This window comes from Podarcis liolepis (assembly GCF_965112155.1).
Source record: "Podarcis liolepis genome assembly, chromosome: 7".
NCBI lineage: Eukaryota > Metazoa > Chordata > Lepidosauria > Squamata > Lacertidae > Podarcis > Podarcis liolepis.
Genome location: NC_139561.1, coordinates 57846168 through 57865209, shown reverse-complemented (window position 1 = coordinate 57865209; position 19042 = coordinate 57846168). Strand labels below are relative to the sequence as shown.

Genomic DNA, 19042 nt, shown 5'->3' with positions numbered 1-19042 from the left:
AGAAAACTCTGGAAGAAGGTCTTCGGTGATATGTACTTGGTAGGGCTGGTCCTAGTCGTTTTGCCCTGCATGATTCACAAATTGCAGCCTAGGATCCCTTGCAATGCTGCAAACAATCTTGGGCCTGCCTCTGAGTTGTCTTCTACGGTGGTGCCTCGCAAGACGAAAAGAATCCGTTCTGTGATTCTCTTCATCTAGCGGTTTTTTCGTCTTGCGAAGCAAGCCCATTGACGGATTAGCGGATTAGCGCTATTAGCGGCTTTTAGCGGCTTATCGGATCAGCTGATAAGCGGATTAGCGGCTTAGAAAAAGGGGGGGGGAACCTGCAGGAACTCGCAAGACATTTTCGTCTTGCGAAGCAAGCCCATAGGAGATTCGTTTTGCGAAGCACCTCCAAAACGGAAAACTCTTTCGTCTAGTGAGTTTTCCGTCTTGCGAGGCATTCGTCTTGCGGGGCACCACTGTACTTCTTTTAGTGGCCCTGAAAATAATGCCATACCAAACAACTGTGTTGTTGGTGCAGATGGGCTGTCTCTTGGTTTTTTGCTTGGTTTAACACCCTGTCCACAACTTCCTGCTCACCATCTTTTCTGCTCTATGATCAGCATGTTCTACTTTCCTTGTAAAGAATCCTCATACAGAATTGTCTCTTCCCACCATTGCCAAATTAACCTGAATGCTTTAAGAACCAGAATGATGTCAGAGTTTGTAATCCAATTATGATTTTGCATATGTAACGAGAACAGCCCTGAAGCTAAGTTGGCATACCCTGCAGGTGCCTTCTCTTCAATGTAAGTGTCTTGATTATTGATTCCAATTTTTTATTTGGAATATGGTTGCCTATCATATTGTATTGTTTACATTTCAAATGCTACAGCTCTGATACTAAATATTCCCCAGAAAGACATATTTCCCCCAATTTCTCCCTGGCATAGAAGAGACATCAATTTATCTACATTTTCAGTAATGTTCCATGAAGTTCTGATGGAGCCAAAAAAAGGAGAACAAAATTGGAGCTAAACAAAATTGGAGCTGTTTGTGCTCTGGCTCCTTGACCTTCACTAACAAGGACTGTCCCTGTTCATCATCTGCTGGCAGGAACTGTGCCGTCTAGCAGTAGCATCCTTATTTTGCAAGCATCGCCTAAGTGACTGGCATGGCCTGTTTGCAGGTAGTATATGTTAGATGGGCTCCTAAAGCATTTCCGATGGAAAAAACCAATCTTCCCTGCCTCTCACTCCTATGGTGGTACCCTGTCTTTATGTGTGCTCTTTTTAAAAGCAGCTTTTCAAACTACGTTTGTTCTTGTTCAAACACATGCATCTAAGTGTGCAAAAGTGACGTCAGAAGGAGTGAAAACCATAGTTTCATTAAAGGATCTCTCCTAGTCATTCCTGAAGATGACTAGGATTGAACCTGGGACCTTTTGTATGCAAAGCATGTGTTCTGCCCATGCATTCTGCCCCTTTCTCCTAATCTTAGCCACTGGAAGGAACCAGAAAGTGATAAACTGGGCATAATTAAAAACTGCAGCCAAGTAGTCACAAACTGTTTATGCCACAGCCAAGTGATCTATAATTGTCACCTTGGCTTTTCAGTAGTCCTGCTTGTTTACTTTGTATCAAAGTTGTATAAAGTATCTAACTACCTTTGTTTTAATTTATTAAATAGGAAGGACTGAACTCTGCCTGTTTCTTAACTGGTCTTGACCATTCTGATTTTGTTTTTAATCTTCTCTCTTGCATATTCCATGTAATAGTCTTAATTAATCAAACACACATTCTGTGTGATGTGCCAATTTCTTCCCGCTCCCACTTTAATACTTTATTTCAGGATCACTTCACGCAAATCATTTTCAGTTGGAATGTGACACCATTCAGATGTGAAGTGTTCATGCATGCACTTTTTGCAGCTTCTCTTTTTCAAAATCCAAGCAAATTGGAGCCTAATCTTTTCCCCAATTGTTATTTGCACCTAAATTGTGAGAATAACATGAAAAGGAGAAAATGGCCAAAGCTGATGTGGGATGTACTTGTGCAAGGAAGAGAGCATTTGCCCTTTAGCATGAGAGCTGTTGTAGGCATTCCTTGGGTCTTTTCTAGAATACATGAGCAACTGTGCAGGCTAGAAATTGGCTTTTGAAAATGCTGATCTACTTGGAAGTCTGTAATAGGTGTCAAATCAAAGACTACATTCAGTGCCACAGTCTACATGTGTGGAGTTAGAGAATACAAAAGGCTTTGAATTTAAGCAGTTGGAAATTCATGAAGCCGGTTGCTAAATGGTAGGGACAGTCATTTAAAACAGCAAGCTGTATAATGAATATTGGAGAGATTTAAGGGGGGAAGGTTGCATGTCTGAATGCTTTGCACTTGTTGGACTTTAGGGTGTGATCCTGGTTGGTGAGGGCCAGGCCACCCAGTGTCAAGGGTGGAAGATAGCTTTTAACCTAACTGCAGGTATCCCTAGGACAAATGCATCCTGGTTCACTCATAGAAACTGAATTACAACCCGACGCTTTCCAGAAGCTTCACATTCCTGGGGAAGATCAGTTGCAATGGGCAAGCTGTCTTTCAGGAGCACTCTGCCATTACTGTGCTGCTGATTTTTCTAATTGAGGAATCTCCAAGAAGCTGGAATTCTCTGGACAGAGGTTGAAACCCACTATGTTAATTTATGGGAGCATGGGGAATCTTTGGCCTTCCAAATGCTGTTGGACTCTTAACTCCCATAATCCCTAACTAACCATTGGCCCTGCTGGAAGTTCGATCCCAGTGTCTTCCTGAGAGCCACAGACCTGATGTATAAGCTACTTATTGAACTTCGTTAAGCTTGTTGGTAAATGTTTTAAAAAGCAAATTACATAAATCCAAATTTGAGGCTCCATTTAAATCTTCGTCATTTTTCCTATTGCAGTTTCTGTTATTTGGAATTGCTGTTTGCTTCCTTGACCCCCTCTTGTTCTGCCTTTTACCTATTCCTATGATGGTGCCTCATTTCCCCAAGTTGTCTGTTCATGTTTGATGGGAATGTGACTGGGTATAAAGCCAGGGTTTAAAAGGCAAAATAGATGGACACAGCAAATAAAAGAGTAGCTGTTTTTGCTGTTCTGGATTGATGGTTGGTCTGGCTGGCTGCCTGCTTGGGTATGTTCCCCTGTGAATAAATAAAGTGGAAAGCAGAGTGTGTTAAATCAATGACAGGTTGTTAAGCCTTGCCCAGAGAATTGGCTGAGGGCTTGGGCTATGCTAAACTCTTCCCAAATAATGTGATAGATAAATGATACAAACAAAAATAGAATAGCTTTGGAGTTCAGCTATTCTCATAGAAAGAAGATTCCACCTAAACATTAGGAAGAACTTCCTGACAGTAAGAGCTGTTCGACAGTGGAATTTGCTGCCAAGGAGTGTGGTGGAGTCTCCTTCTTTGGAGGTCTTCAAGCAGAGGCTTGACAACCATATGTCAGGAGTGCTCTGATGGTGTTTCCTGCTTGGCAGGGGGTTGGACTCGATGGCCCTTGTGGTCTATTCCAACTCTATGATTCTATGATTCTATGATTCATGCTTTAGCTGGATAAGTGAAAGGATAAGCAATTATTTCTGGCTTCTGCCGTTCAGTCAACTTGCCCTTTTTGGAGTTATTTGTATGTTTTCAGGGACTGGCCTGCAGCTTGTGGAACCAGACCATCACTTTTTAACTCTTCCTTGTGATCAGGCAAGCTTAATGTATCTTCACTGGCATCCAGAGCTTTCATTCTGGTTCTCACAAACCGGAAGAGAGGCAGCAGGTGCTGCAGTGCGGAGCCGAGAGAGAACAGAAGCAGGGCACTTTGTAAAGAGTTAATGCAGATATATATTGAAAGGGAAGTCTTCAACCTCTTTCATTTTAACATGGAGCTTCATGAGCATCTTCCTCTTTCCCCTCTCAAGTTGAATAATCTTGCTGTTGTAGCAATTTGCAGAGAATGTTGACCTATGCTTAAAACTAAACTTAAGCCAGCTGTGTATGTAAGGCAGCCTTCCATCACTCCTGGAGTGCATGCTGGCTGGGGCTGGTGGGAATTATAGACCAAAACCTCTGGAGGGCACCAGGTAAAGGTTGGTGTAGTACCAAATGTGTCTGAATTTAAATGTCAAGCCAATTTCTGAATCTGCACTTTTTCTTTCAACAGGGATTCCTAAAAAATGAAAAAGATAATGCTTTGCTGTCTGCCATTGAAGAGTCCAGGAAACGGGTAAGTTGGAGAAGGGCATATGAAAAAGTCCTAAAATTGAAACACCTCTTCAGTGGAGAGGCTGAATCTCAGAGAATTCTGCATTCTAATTGGCATTGCAACATGACAGATTTGTGGTTATACTCTTCTTCATAGCATGAGTAGCTAGTGTGGTTCCTCTACAAGTGCAAGAGCTCTCTCCCATGCCTAGTTTTAAAACCCTTTCAGAGTAATGACTTCACACCTTGGAATTGAATAAACTGTATAGACAAATACTTTTCTGTAATAAACCCAAAGTGAGTGGAGGAGTGGGATTGCTGCTCCTGAGTTGATTGGCTCTTGTGCCATATGGATAGGCTCTGTACAGAAGAGTCAGTGGAAGTTTGTGTCTGGCCCTAATGCCACAGTCTCCCAATCTCATCCATGGTATACAGTATTCCTTGTTTGGCTACATGAGTAGGGCTAAGATTACATGCATTCAGCTGAGAGTTATACATTAGTACTCTGTGAACATGAGTTAGGCGCTTGCTTATTTTACTGGTTTGCCTCTGAAATCCTCTGTAATAATAATACTGAGAAACCACAAAATGAAGATTTGAAATCACTGTGATTAAGTTCAAGTTTATGTGTAATGGCCTCTGATTATTATTTTTAATGCTATGTTTTTCTTGAAGATGTGAAAGCATTGGTTTTTCTCAATTTATTTCCGGGACCGGCCAACTGCATGCTTTTGTAATGTACAGTATCCACCCTACCCTAAGTCTGGTGCCATTGGCATCAATTTGGCACATAGGCAAACCAAAGCCTATATTAAGAAAACTTTGACTGGTACTAATACTAATCAAGCTTATTTGTCTAACTTCTCTCATTTGTGTGTAATTATTGCATGTGTCTACTTTAATACATTTCCCTACTGCTCTACATATTTTTTTGTTTTTTGTTATTTAATTCATTTGTTGACTACCTTCATCCATTTAGTATCACAGGACAGTTCATAATGCAATAATAAAACAATAAAAATGTTTTACATAAAAATGGTAACTACTAACCTAATGTTAACAACTCCCATATCAGTACAGTATGAGAAAAACAGTAACGATGGTTCAACCAAAACATCAGTATTACTGAAACATCTGGGTGGTTAGGTGAGACTGATTGATTCTTCTCCAAATTGGAGGAGGGAGCTGTTTCTGTAAATGGGGTGACACCACAGAAAAGTCCCTGTTTTGAATCACCTCATGATGGGTAAGACCACAAGAGCCTCCCCTCCTGTTTGTAAGGCCCAAACTGGCACATATAGAAAGAGGTGCTCTTTTTTCAAGTATGTGGGCACCAGTTTATTCAGGGCTTTAGAAATGAGCATCAGGATCTTGAATTGCGCCTGAAGAAGTGAGAAAATAGTGAGGATTGTAGAGCCCCACAAACTTCAGACATTTCAGCCAGCATTGTGTGCACACTCCCAAGCGTAACTTTTCAGTCCCAAGAACTGGAAGCTTTAAATAAAAAGAAAGCTGAGAATTCTCAGCTGCATTTTGCCTCCAACGCCACACTCTGAACTTTATCTACAAAATGTTGGCCGACATCCAGCACTGAGCATCATCCACTGAAAGGGCAGGGTGCAGGTGAAAGGAAAAGCTGTATGTTTCTGTTGTCGAAAAATGAAATGAAATCAGTTGCATAACTGACTTTGCCAGCATTAGTAGTAATTAGCCAAAATAGATCAGGCCCCAGCTAATGCTGGCATTTGGTCTTCTACCTGCTCAGCATGCTAAGCAGATCACAGTGCCAGGAATTTAGCAAGGCTCTCTTGGCCAACTGGGGGCTCCTGTTCTACCACTTGGAAATTGTAGCTTTCCTTGTAATTGTTTGTAACCATGAATAAATGATAAAGTATCGTCAGACCATAAGAGATTTATTAATCTATTTATTCCATTTATAACTCGCCCTTCAATCTGAAGGTTCCAAGGGAAGTATACAGCCAAAGTCAGTATGAATTAAAAAACAAATAAATAAAATATGGCATTACATAAAACCAATAAACATCATAAAACAGCCACAGAACAGCAGAACAAAACCACTTGAAGAAGTGGTTTTCAAATCTTCCCCAGATGCCTGTAGGAAAAGATGTGTCTTAAATATTAGTTGAGGTGGTGTCTTAAAATATTACTGGCTCCACTCTTATAGTTAAGCGCTATATTCAGGGCATTAATTTGACAGCAAAATAAACCCCTGTGTTGTCTTCCTGTAATTTCTGTTTTAAGACAAATCAGAAGTCAGCTGAACAGCAAAAAATGTGTTCTTTGACCTCCTGTTTTTGCATTTGTATGGGAGTAAAACACATACTCAAAACCCATTCTGCATTTTAATCTTTTTAGCAAAGCCTGATTCTCCATAGCTATCACCACCACTACAGATATGCAGTGCTCCAAACACCCCAAAACAAACCCAAACCATGGGGACAAGCTGACTTTTGTACTGGGATACGGACGCACACACATACACCTGTTTGTCCCAGCCAAGGTAGCTCATCTATCTTGCTCATCTTGGTGTAATGTCCCATTCTAGAGAGAATGTAAACCAATTCAGACAGTCTCCGGAGTAACAGGTGAATGGAAATATTATGTGTTTTTGAGAACACTTGTAGAGAAGAAGCACCAGGTGACCACACTTCTGCTGGGAAGCAAACTTCTTATCACTTAAGAAGAGTGATAACACTAGAGAGCCCATGTGGCATAAGGTCAGGTTGATATGCAACCCCCACACATAGACACACTCCTGGTGAGTGAGGCAAAATTAAACAAAGGCAATGCCACATAAATGCAGGTCTGACTGCCTTAGAATGGAGTTTTGCTCTTTTAAAATGGAGGGACAGTAATGTCCAGCTGACCAGCCCTTATAAATTTGTGGCCAGTATGAATCAGCCTTTTTACAAGCTACTATCCTATTATAGACATAAAGAATGCCCAACTTGGTTCCTGGGAAAACAGCTGCAGCCTGCAATGAAAGTGTAGCAATAATAAAATAGGGAGGAGGACATGGTGCTTCAGTTATATATGGGCATACAGACAAAACTTATTTGTCAAACATGGCTGCCTGTTTAGAAAGACATATTTAATGTTGTATTGCAGTTGACAGTGTCATAGTTTACTGTAACACAATGAACAAAAGCAATGCAAGCAATCAAAATATTTAGTTTCAAGACATCTGGTAAATCACTAACTGTTTGGAGCCTGCAAATAATTCAACGTGAACTGGTGTATGTGGTATATGTGGACACTGATTCACAACTAAAACTTCAAGTCATCAAGAATGTAGTTCTTAACAAGATGCTCAGGACACAGACATGGCTTAGATTATAACAAATAATTTTAATAAATCTATGGTAACTATTTTGAGAGTGCAAGACGATGACACAAAGTGATTCTGTAGCTTGTAGTGTCTGCAAGTCTTTGTGTCTGATTAAATTTGGATTCACTCGGAACGATCAAATATTCTTCACTTAAACCAAGAGTAGCCATATTGTTTTGCATTTGATTTATCCCAAAATGAAATATATTTAGAAACAACTTCATTTTTGATAGTACCAGAATGGAGAGAATGACAGAGTGATAGAATTTAATCTGGTTCTTCAAAACTTTGTTCTGATTCAGTGCATACCTTTAGAAAGAGTCTTCTTTCTGATCACACTCAGTCCTCAGAAGTCAACTTTTGTAAAGCTAAATGTTCACATAAAATGTTGATTGAAAGCTCCAAATTTCAGCACTATATATTTGTTCTAGTTCTTTCTGCTATAAATAACAAATTTTCTCAGTGCAGACATTTAAACCTTAATTTTCCCAAGAATATTTACTTGCCAATGCATCAGCTCCATTTCTGTTTCTTTGTCCCTGAAGCCTTTCAGTTCCCAGTTTAATGCTTCCCCACTTTTAGAACAAATATTTCAAATTAATTAGAAACTAGTTCTAGGAAGCTGAATAAAATAATAATTACATAATTCTGGTTGCAATGATTTAGAGATTGGGGATGAGTGAGTAGAGTATGTAGACCCTTGGTCGTAAGGCATCATTTTCACCAGGATTTGGGGGGGGGCGGCAGTTTTAGTAAAAAAATGTAGTAGTACTTGGTTCTTGACATGTATGTTACTTGTCCTGTTCTGGGTGGGTCTGATGCAGCTTCTGCCACCCTGGTGCCCTCTGGGCACAGTCATGAAGCTGGTGCTGATGGGATCTGGAAAGCACCAGGTTGCTGAAGGGTGGTCTCTTGGGTTGGTGTTTTCTGCACTAATCTTGCTTTTCCTAGACCTTTGCTATGGCTGAGGAGTATCACCGAGAATCAATGCTGGTCGAATGGGAACAGGTGAAACAAAGGATCCTTCACACACTGCTGGCTTCAGGAGAAGATGCCTTGGACTTCACTCAAGAGAATGAGGTATCTCTTGGGCTCTCTTGCTGCTGCATTATTTATTTATTTATTTATTTATTTATTTAGTCAGTCATTCATTCATTCTCCCTGGCTTTTGAGATTTCATTCTCTTTCTGTACACTCTCAAGCATATCTTCACAGTCATGATGTCAAGGAACTCGCTTTTAAAATGAAATCTAAGCTTGCTCACTACTACCTCCTGCGTCTCTCTCCCCCCCTCCCCCCTGGTGCTTTCACATAATCACAGTCTTCAGTGCCTGTAGTTTTTAAAAAATGTTTTTGATCCTCCTCGAACTCTCCACTTCCTAATTGCATCTAGAAGTGTTCTTCATTGTAGAAATGTGTGGAACCCTGAAGTTCATTTTCCAAATTGCTCATGTTAATTGCCTATGCTTCATATTGTGATCTGGAAATGATGCTGGGATCTCTTTTTCTTAAGCCTATGCTAATCACAGAAGATGTTTTACTGGAAGATGTTTTACTGACAACTTATTAAGCTCAGTGGGCTACCAAATTTTTCAGTTTGGGGGATGCAGACAAAATATGTTGGAAACTGGGTGATCACTCACTGTTCTTCAGTAGCAGAGCCTTGCAGACTTAGCAGGTTGTTCAGGAAGCATTCAACGGCTTCTGGGGGTTTATGTGAAATTGAGTTTACCTTTATTGGGAACATCTTTTGAACAGGTAACAGTGGGTACAAAGGATGACTAGCTTAGAGTTAAGTGGTAGACTGCCCTTATCACAAATGTTGAAATCTCAAAGGAAGAAAAAAATAATCCATCTAATACACTTCACAAATCAGTTAAAAGACAGGATGTGATTTATTGCTCTGTAATGCTCTTCTCTCTCCTGCAGAGCCTATATAATACTGGTGTGTCGCTGCGAGAGCATTTTAAACCCTTGATGCGATGTTTTGCCCCCAGCCTTGAAGTCAAAGGCCTGGGAGGTTTGCCAAGCATCTGCTGCGTTAAAAGCCAGTTGCTTAACTTTCCCAATTCATGCTGCACTTAAATCCTATTTCAGAAAAATTGTGAGCGAGCGAGAGGCAGACCCCCATCCTTAGAATATAATAGAGAGTTAATTGATACCTCTGGATATGCAGAATCAGCTGAAAGGCACAGACCCACACAGCAGGAAGCAGGTCAGCTGGGGAGCTATATTTCAAGCTTTGGGCTTGTGAAAAATACAGACATGTTGCTTCTGGAAAGAAGACCAATTAGTCAGTGATGTTTTACGGTTCAAAGAAAGCTGAACACACATTCTCTTTTAGTGGTTTCCACAGTTCCCTGAAGGGCATATGGTGTCTGGTCAAAGGAAACACAGTATGGATCATGTTTGGCTTAGCTGTGTATTCCAGGAGTGCTCAGGCCAAGGTTCCAGTTCAAATGGGATCTTCTGCTCTCCCTCATCCCCACACCCTTTGGCCATCTTGCTGTTTTTTCTGAATCTCCCCACCCCCATCTTTTTATTTTAAAGTGCAGCTGTCACACAACCTGCTTCTATGCCATCTAAAGTCCATGGCTGCTCTGTCAGAGTTCCGATATCCCCAGGTCTCTTTAAACTCCTGTATCTCTTCAGGTTTTCTGGATTCGAGATAGAGCCAAGATGGCAAGTGTACTGGCATCATTGCAGTCCCCCCCCCCCAATGTTGCAGCGGATGGCCAAGTCTTTTGGAGCTTTGCCAAAATGGCTGCCAAGGTTTTTGCTTTGGAATGCGTGTATGAATAATGCAGATTTTGGGTGCCTGCAGTTTGCAACAAATGAAGCTAAATGCAGAAGGGCTAGAGGCACAATTGAGAACAGTGGTAGCTCGGGTTAAGAACTTAATTCATTCCGGAGGTCCGTTCTTAACCTGAAACTGTTCTTAACCTGAGGTGCCACTTTAGCTTATGGGGCCTCCCGCCGTGCCGCCACACAATTTCTCTTCTCATCCTGAAGTAAACTTCTTAACCCGAGGTACTATTTCTGAGTTAGTGGAGTCTGTAACCTGAAGAATCTGTTACCTGAAGTGTCTGAAACCCAAGGTACCACTGTAGTAGCTCTCTGTGCTGTTGAGTTGTTTGTAAAGGTGGAGAAGTCCATTGGGAATTAGAAGTGCATGTTTTATTTTCCTGCATTGAAATCCAAAAAGTGGGCCTGCCCATGACACTTGACAATAAAGCCTGACTGTGCTTTCCAAGCATGTTGCACATTTCTTTGAGACTCATGCAAACAGAAGACAATTATTTTAAATGCTTTGATCACACCAAATGGCTAGTTGCAGATGTTGCCTGCTTTCATACTTATTGATTACACAAAATAAAAACAGGTTTTTTCACACACCAAGTTTTTTTTTCTTCTTTGGGTCATGCAAGGGTTGAAGTTGCATAGTCTTGAATGCTGAAATGAATGCCAGAGAAACCAGGGTCTTCTCATCAAAACAAAAATGTTCTCCTGACTGAGTTTGGTGATCCCAGCACTGCCAAACAGGCAAACTGAACCAGGGAAGTCATGCTGATAGGGATTTCTCTTAGCAACATAGCAGGAAGCTGCCTTTGTGGAGTTCAAAGAAACTTTGCTGAGTAGGAGGCAGCTATCCCTTAATTGATTTATTTTCCAACACCTCTAAGTATTACAAAACCTAAATCTGACTCTAACCTTGACATTATTCATTGTCATACTATCTCTCTTCGTGTATGTACCATTATTTCAAAGCAATAAAGACTGGCAGTTATGAATTTGAAAGCTCTCTTGTTAAGAGACAAGGGTGGGGGAAGAACATTGGGGGAGGGGGTTGGTAGTGGCATATGTCAAGATTTTGATATTGAAGGACATACGTCTTTCCAAGGGTTCTTTTCATGCCTACAGGCCACTTAGCCAGTTGGTGCTTATGGCACTGCAATAAAATACCTCACTGTGGCAGGGCGACCAGAATTGGGTCCTGTAAATGTGTCCCCAGGTTGCTTCTAAAGGGTTGTAGGGAGATAAAGAACAGGAAGAGTGAGATGGCTTCACAGCTGTGGGGAATTTGCTACAGCAAAAGCCTCTTGCCTAGCAGCTTCATGCTCTGGTGGGATTCTCGAAGTTTTGGTATTGGCACAAAAGTGCCACCCAATTGCTAAATGAATTTGTGTCATATACTCTGACCGGCATTTTCATTTTCTTCCAACAGCCCAGTTACATCAGTGAGCTACCACCACCAGTTCGTAGTTCTTTGGACAACATTGAGATGGCCTACGCTCGACAAGTGAGTAAATTAGAAACCTCAGTATCTCAGCTATGTTACCTGAAACTCCCAGTTAGGCCCACGGTCAGGCTTAGAGGCCAGCTCCTCAGAGGCTGATCCTCTTGACTGACATCGGCATGAAACAAACACAGACATTTTAAAAATGGAATTTGACACCAGATATAAAAGCAGTGGTGTGAAGCAGATTGGATTTGAGTGGATCAGACCAAGAGAACCAAAAGACATACTGACTGCTGCAACACATTGGTTTAACAGAAAGTACAGGACATAGAAAACAGAATTATAGGTAACAGAATCAGACACTTGTCCATGAAGTTCAGTGTTGTCTCCACTGACTGGCAGTGGCTCTCCAGGGCTTCAGATTTTCTTCAGCTGTCCCTGAAGGTGCCAGGGATTGAACCTGGGAACTTCTGCATGCAAGGCAAGCGCTCTGCCACTGAGCTACAGCCCTTGCATTCTTCCACACATGAGGAGTGTAGTGGGAGCAATCGAGTATCATGTAGCAGCACAAGGCTTGTTCCACATGAATCACACTAAGTCAGCAACCTGGACTTATGCAGATATGGCCATTGTGTCACCATGTGAGCTTGTACTTAAAAATCCCAGACATACCTGCCAGCATATGATCCTCCTATGTTGTCCTTAGAGATATGCCATGTGGAACAGTGAGAAATCCTGCCTTGCTCCCGACCCTGAGGCCTGCCTGGGGCTTCAGAATAAATGTGGCAGAACATTTTGTATTCCTCTGTATCCCCTGATGCACCATTGCTGCGAGGCAATGAAACGGGGGCACTTGCTGGCAGGAGCACTCCCCCAAGACCATGTGATCTGGAGGCTTGTTTCAGATTCTTCTGTGGTTAGCAGGGAGGGAACGGGTTGGAGGGAGAAAGCACTGGGGGAAGGGGTACTTGCGCTAGGAAGCTGATTACTCTGTTTGTTTTCAGATATATGTTTATAACGAGAAGATTGTGAATGGATACCTGCAACCCAACTTGGCCGACCTTTGTGCTTCTGTAGCAGAGTTGGATGATAAGGTACTGCCTGTGAAGTGAGCATAAGGAGATGCTCTGCTTGTGCTCAACTGAACTGAGCAGCCTGCTGACGGAGGAAACAATGGCTGCTTCTTCCATATGCCCATAGATTGCTGCATACAGGCATTTTTGCATACAGCAGTGGTTGGTGGCAGTAGGCATCTTGGTCCAAATTCAAGTAACCTGGTATACTAGCAGAAGCCAGCAAAGGACTGCCACAGCACCACAGTGCTCACCACCATGCCTCTTCCAAAAATCTTCTCTGGAGGTTCAGGAGAACCTCAAGAACAACACAAGGGGTGGGGGAGATCATCCATCCAGGCAAGCAGAAATGCTTGCGCTGATGGAATGATCATGTTAGTACATCATTGAACTCCATCCCTTGTTTGGGGGGACACTGAACAGACTCTAGTGTCATATGGTCTACTAATCACACTGGAACTTATGAGACGATGGACACTACATATAATACTTGGCTTTCTGGAAGCTGCATGTCCATCCCACATTAGATTTTCCCAGACTTTGGGAAACCTTTTCCAGCAAAAGAGAGAGAGAGAATTCCCTGGGCTATGGGCCATAAGAGTACAACATAATTTCAGCTGCTTTAAAGCCTTTATAATACAGTTGTAGCCTTGGGGCATTGGTCTTCAACTCATAGGTTAGGGCCCACTACCAGGTTGTGACCTGATCTAAGGTGGCATCATACGTTCCACTAGCATCATATGTACAGACACGGCAACAATAAAGCAATATGTTCTCAGACGAGTGAAAACATTGAAGACTACTATCTTAGAAAAGTGAGGATAGTTAGTACTGTCAGCAACACTCAAGTGTTCCTGTGAACTGTTACCACGTAGCCTGTCCATTTTAAATGCCATTCTCATGAAGATAAGGATGCATCTTCTTTTAGTGGTAGCTTCTTCTAGTCATTTGACCTGTTTGTTTGTTTGTTTGTTTGTTTGTTTGTTTGTTTGTTTTGCAGAACATTTCTGACTTGTGGGCTATGGTGAAGCAAATGACTGATGTTTTGCTGGTTCCTGCAAGTGATGCGCTGAAGGTCCGGATAAGCATGGAAGTGCAGATGGAGTTTGTCAAGCAGGCCCTCCAGTACCTTGAGCAAAGGTAGCGCAGCAAACTAGTTAGAACTCAGGAGCTTTCATTTGTTCTTACAGATGCCTATAGATGCAATAGTGCTTCCGAAAAATCTACCACCTATTCATATATTAACTGAAAATGCAATGCAAGGAAGATGTATACATGTAACTGTTTTTTCTGATCTGTCCTTCACATGTTGTGCTTTCATACCCAAGTGTCCTCTTTAAGCGTTGCCACCTCAGTACCAAAGAAAGCAGACTTGGAACATGGTTGCAATATCTGATCCTGGGTGGGTGGGTGGTGGAATCTTCCAGCATGCAAGGAGGCTGACTGGAACTGGTATCTCTTTAATGGGTGGAAGGGATGAACCTTTCACTCATGTCCTTCCCCCGGCAGCCAGGCTGGGTAAACTATAGCCGTGCTCAATGCACTCACGAAGCTGTCACCACACCCCTTTGGCACTCTCTGACTCCAGAGAGGAGTGATCTCTGGAGACCCCAAAGAAATAGCCACAGCAGGGAGCAGGGGATAGCACCTCATGTACCTCTCTATTCCCCAAGACCAGGGTGACATACTTTTCAGAACAGAACATTGAAACAAAAGAAACAGTCCAATCCAATTGCAGCTAGCCTATTTTAGCTGCTTATAAAAAGGCTTCTGGAAACCTCAAATATGGAATAATCTCATTGATGGGCTAGTGTGATTAGGGTCACAGGACTGTGTAACACCAGCCTGCTTTTAGGAGTTTAACCATCAGGATTAACCAGGCGATCCCAATGCAGTCCCAGGACAGAGATGGGAAACACTCAAGATGGCCATAAACTGGAAATAAGCCACCCTGGTGAAAAGAGCAACATTATTCGAACTCTGGGACATGACTGTTTCATTTGCAGAAAATGGAGGGCTAGGGAGAGAGAACAGTCTTAAAGGAACAGGTTGGGGACTTCCAAGTTGTGCAGCACAATCCCCTCTCAAATGCTATTCCTGTGGTTTGTATACTCGCCATAAAGCTGAGTGGAATCCATCACCTGGCGTAGCTCATTAAGGTGGAAAATGTAAGCATATATTTAAATACTTTAAAACTATGTTAAGTAAACATGCAACTGTGTGAGACGCATTATGACTCAGAAATGGATGGTTCCTTGCAGTTACAAGAACTACACGTTAGTGACAGTCTTTGGAAACTTGCACCAAGCCCAACTGGGAGGGGTACCTGGAACCTACCAGCTAGTCCGCAGTTTCCTGAACATCAAACTCCCAGTGTCTGTCCCAGGACTCCAGGTAGGTATCTGCACAGCCAAGGTGTTCTGCCATGACTGTATTCACCCATTCAGATCATTCTGGATCTCTTAACCCATGCATAAATTTGGGGGTTGGGTGGGGGGTTGTCATGTATGCCAAGAACAGAGCATGAGAAAGGTATCTCTTTGCAGTTGCTTATGGGGAAGGGCGGTGGGTAGTCTAATCTTTAAAAAAAGAAAATATGATGGGTTGTATTCAGTGGTGTTCTCCTGTGAACAGCAAGGATATCTGAATCTAGCAGAAGTTTCAGTGAGTGGAAGAGGCAGTTTTCACTGCTTCCTTCTGCAGCTCCCTTAGCCACCTTCCAGATTGTTCCACATCATCCCCCAGCCCTCCAGAACAGATTGTGTGTCGGGTATGTGTATATGTGCAAAGGTAGCTATCATGGTTTCCTCCAGGTATTTTGGATTCCAAATTCTCTCATCCCTCACTATTGACATTGCTAGCTGAAATTTTTATTTTATTTTATTTTATTTTATTTTATTATTTGTTCCCCACCCATCTGACTGGGTTGCCCCAGAACATCTGGAGGGCACCATGTCATCTACACTTTGTGTACAGATGGGCCTGAAATCTGTTAAAATTCCCTCCCTTGCTGCCATTCCTGGTCGGCTCAGTTAAATTAAAGATGCTTCCATGAATGTACAAAGAAAAATCTTGCATGTAGAAATCTAGCATGTTAGGAATGAAGCAAGGCTACCCAGTTCTCCATGCACAGCAGGGGATTGTTTTGTGTGGAAGAGCATTCAGTCATTACCTGCAGCCTGAAGCAGGACACCCCAAACATAGGTTTCTCACCTGTGGGAACTGGACCATAATCACAACATCAAGAAAGGTTTCCTCTCTGTTTTTACCATTTGTCTGTTTTCTTTAGGATGGAGAAGTAGAAGGTCACCCTGTTTGGGCAATAATTTACTACTGCATGCGATGTGGCGACTTAATGGCAGCCTTGCAAGTGGTGAATCGAGCTCAGCACCAGTTGGGAGAATTTAAAAGTTGGTTCCAGGAATACATGCACAGCAAAGATAGAAGGTACTGGGATGTCTCAAAAAGAGGCCAAGAAAATGTGTGGGATGGGTCAAGGAGTCTACTTTGAAGTGCATCATAGAATTGCAAGGGAGCTGGGAGCTTATCAATCTATCCTCCTAAGGTTTTTGCTTGAACTAGTAAACCCTTATGAATTGACACATGTCTTCTCGGCTGAAAAGGCTGATGTTAACATTGCCCATTTTTAGTTGCACGTGGCAAGTTCAGTGCTTTAAGTTCGTGGAAGCAAAGCTGTTGCTGTTGTTGCTCTGCTGGGCTCCTTACACCTACATTGCTTGCTGCATGCACACAGTGTTGGATGTTGTGAGCAACACACGCAGGGCCAGTGTGGGTCGATCAACTGGCGCACTGGTAGGAGGGGCCTGTCTTATTGTGGGCTGTAAGCTGGGCCACAGCTCCATTTAATAACTTGTCTTTATTTTATTGTAGATTGTCTCCTGCCACCGAGAACAAAGTTCGCCTCCACTACAGACGAGCCCTGAGAAACAACACCGACCCTTACAAAAGAGCGGTTTACTGTATCATAGGACGCTGCGACATTGCCGATAATCACAGTGAAGTTGCTGATAAAACAGAAGATTATCTTTGGCTAAAGGTAACGGTGGCTTCCCTTCAAAGTTTTAGAGATAGCGCTGCTCACTATACCGTATTTTTCGCACCATAGGGCGCACCAGACCATAGGGCGCACCCAGTTTTTAGGGGGGGAAATCAAGAAAAAAAATATTCCCCCCCCCCAGCCCCAAAGAGCAGCGTACAGGCTGCGCACAACCTCTCCCTGCCAGAGGGGTTGCGCGCGGCTATGGCACAAGCCAAGGCAGCGAGCAGGATGGATCCCGCTCACTGTTTTGGCTTCCTCTTTAGCCCCGTGCAGCCTCTCCTTGCCGGAGGGGTTGCGCGCAGCTATGGAGGAAGCCAAGGCAGCCAGCGGGATGGATCCCGCTCGCTGTTTTGGCTTCCCCTTTAGCCCCGTGCAGCCTCTCCCTCCCGGGAGAGGCTGCGTGGGGCTAAAGAATCCATAGCCCCGTGCAGCCTCTCCTTGCCGGAGGGGTTGCGCGCAGCTATGGAGGAAGCCAAGGCAGCCAGCGGGATGGATCCCGCTCGCTGTTTTGGCTTCCCCTTTAGCCCCGTGCAGCCTCTCCCTCCCGGGAGACGCTGCGCAGGGCTTTCCTGGCTTTACTGGGAGGTGGGGGGATTCCCTCACCTCTCCCAAAAGCCCGCAGAAGCCACGCAACCCCTTTAAAGAGATTGCGGCTTCTCCTGGTTTTCCTGGGAAGTGGGGGAATTCCCCCACCTCCCGCAAAACCGGCAGAAGCCGCGCACACTTTAAAAGGGCTGCACGGCTTCTCCTGGCTTTCCTGGGAGGTGGGGGAATTCCCTCACCTCTCGCAAAAGCCCGCAGAAGCCGCGCAACCCCTTTAAAGAGATCGCGGCTTCTCCTGGCTTTTCTGGGAGGTGGGAGAAGGGACTGATGTGGCCAGTCAGTCCCTTCTCCCTCCTGTGGAAAAGCCCGCAAGAGCGCACAGAGCTTGTGTGCGGCTCTTGGGGGCTTTTCCCGCCTGCCTCACCCCTGCATTCGCTCCATAGGACGCACACACATTTTCCCTTGCATTTTAGGAGGGAAAAAGTGCGTCCTATGGTGCGAAAAATACGGTACTTCCAATTCCCCCCTCATTTGAACACTGCCTTCCTCTGGAGAATACCCTCTTATGTATCCCAGCTCCCACCAGTGAGTTGCAAAGGATTATGGGAACTGTGGCCTGCTGTGTTGCCAGGTCTCTAGGGGAGTCTTCTTCACTCTGTGCATTTGGGCAGCAGGTCAAAATCGCCTTGTTTAGCTGTGCTTTTTCTGACTTCTGATGTGCTTCTTTCCGAATTTTGATATTTTTTGTTCACTTTGAGGGTTTTTCTTTCCTTCTGCTGAAGTTTATTTGTTGATAAATTGTGTTAAATTTTACTTTCCATTTAGATTGTTGTATTAGGTCAGGCATAGGCAAACGTGGCCCTCCAGATGTTTTGGGACTACAACTCCCATCATCCCTAGCTAACAGGACCAGTGGTCAGGGATGATGGGAGTTGTAGTCTCAAAGCATCTGGAGGGCCAAGTGTTCAGAGGGTCTGATTTACGCTGGAAGAATCAGGATACAAGCAGATCTATAAATAAAAGAACTGGTGAAGATCCAGTCCCGGGCTGAAGTATTTCCAGATATGATCTGTAAGGTATTAACACAATCTTCTTGGGCAAAATAGTGGTACCATTGTCATTTTCAAAATAGAATCTTTCAACATCAGACCAAGTGTCTTGTTCCAGCTGGACGTGACACTCAGGGAGGAAGAGCTCTGTAGCACAGGACCTTTCAAATTAGGGTCTCATCAGTCAAAGGCAGAGTCATATCAGGATTATGGACAGATGATTATTGGGAGCGTTTCCCTATATAACAGGGATGGGGAATCTGTGCCCCCCTCCCCACTCCAAGATGATGATGGACTCCAACTCCCATCAGCCTTAGCCAGCATGGCCAATAATCAGGGGTTATGGGAATTGTAGTCCAGCAACATTTGAATGGCCACAGGTTCCCCATCGCTGCTTAACACACTGTTGTCTCAGCAGAAGCCTAAAAAAGGCTGGCCTGTCTAGTCGTCATGTTAGGATGTGGAAAACTGTGGCTGAGAGAGAAGTCATTTGCCCAAAGCTATCTTGCGAACCCA

The 19042-nt window shown here is 43.5% G+C and overlaps 1 protein-coding gene across 3 annotated transcripts in view; it reads left to right on the top strand.

The window, feature by feature from the left end:
* Positions 1-19042, top strand: part of NUP93 (nucleoporin 93) — a 73758-nt gene that overhangs the window by 40765 nt on the left and 13951 nt on the right. For all 3 annotated transcript variants that reach the window (XM_083511460.1, XM_083511461.1, XM_083511462.1), the window contains 8 exons: positions 4172-4234; positions 8513-8641; positions 11787-11861; positions 12806-12895; positions 13875-14014; positions 15136-15268; positions 16164-16321; positions 16766-16931. In XM_083511460.1, the coding sequence (XP_083367586.1) occupies positions 4172-4234; positions 8513-8641; positions 11787-11861; positions 12806-12895; positions 13875-14014; positions 15136-15268; positions 16164-16321; positions 16766-16931 (954 nt within the window). The remainder of the gene's footprint in view (positions 1-4171; positions 4235-8512; positions 8642-11786; positions 11862-12805; positions 12896-13874; positions 14015-15135; positions 15269-16163; positions 16322-16765; positions 16932-19042) is intronic.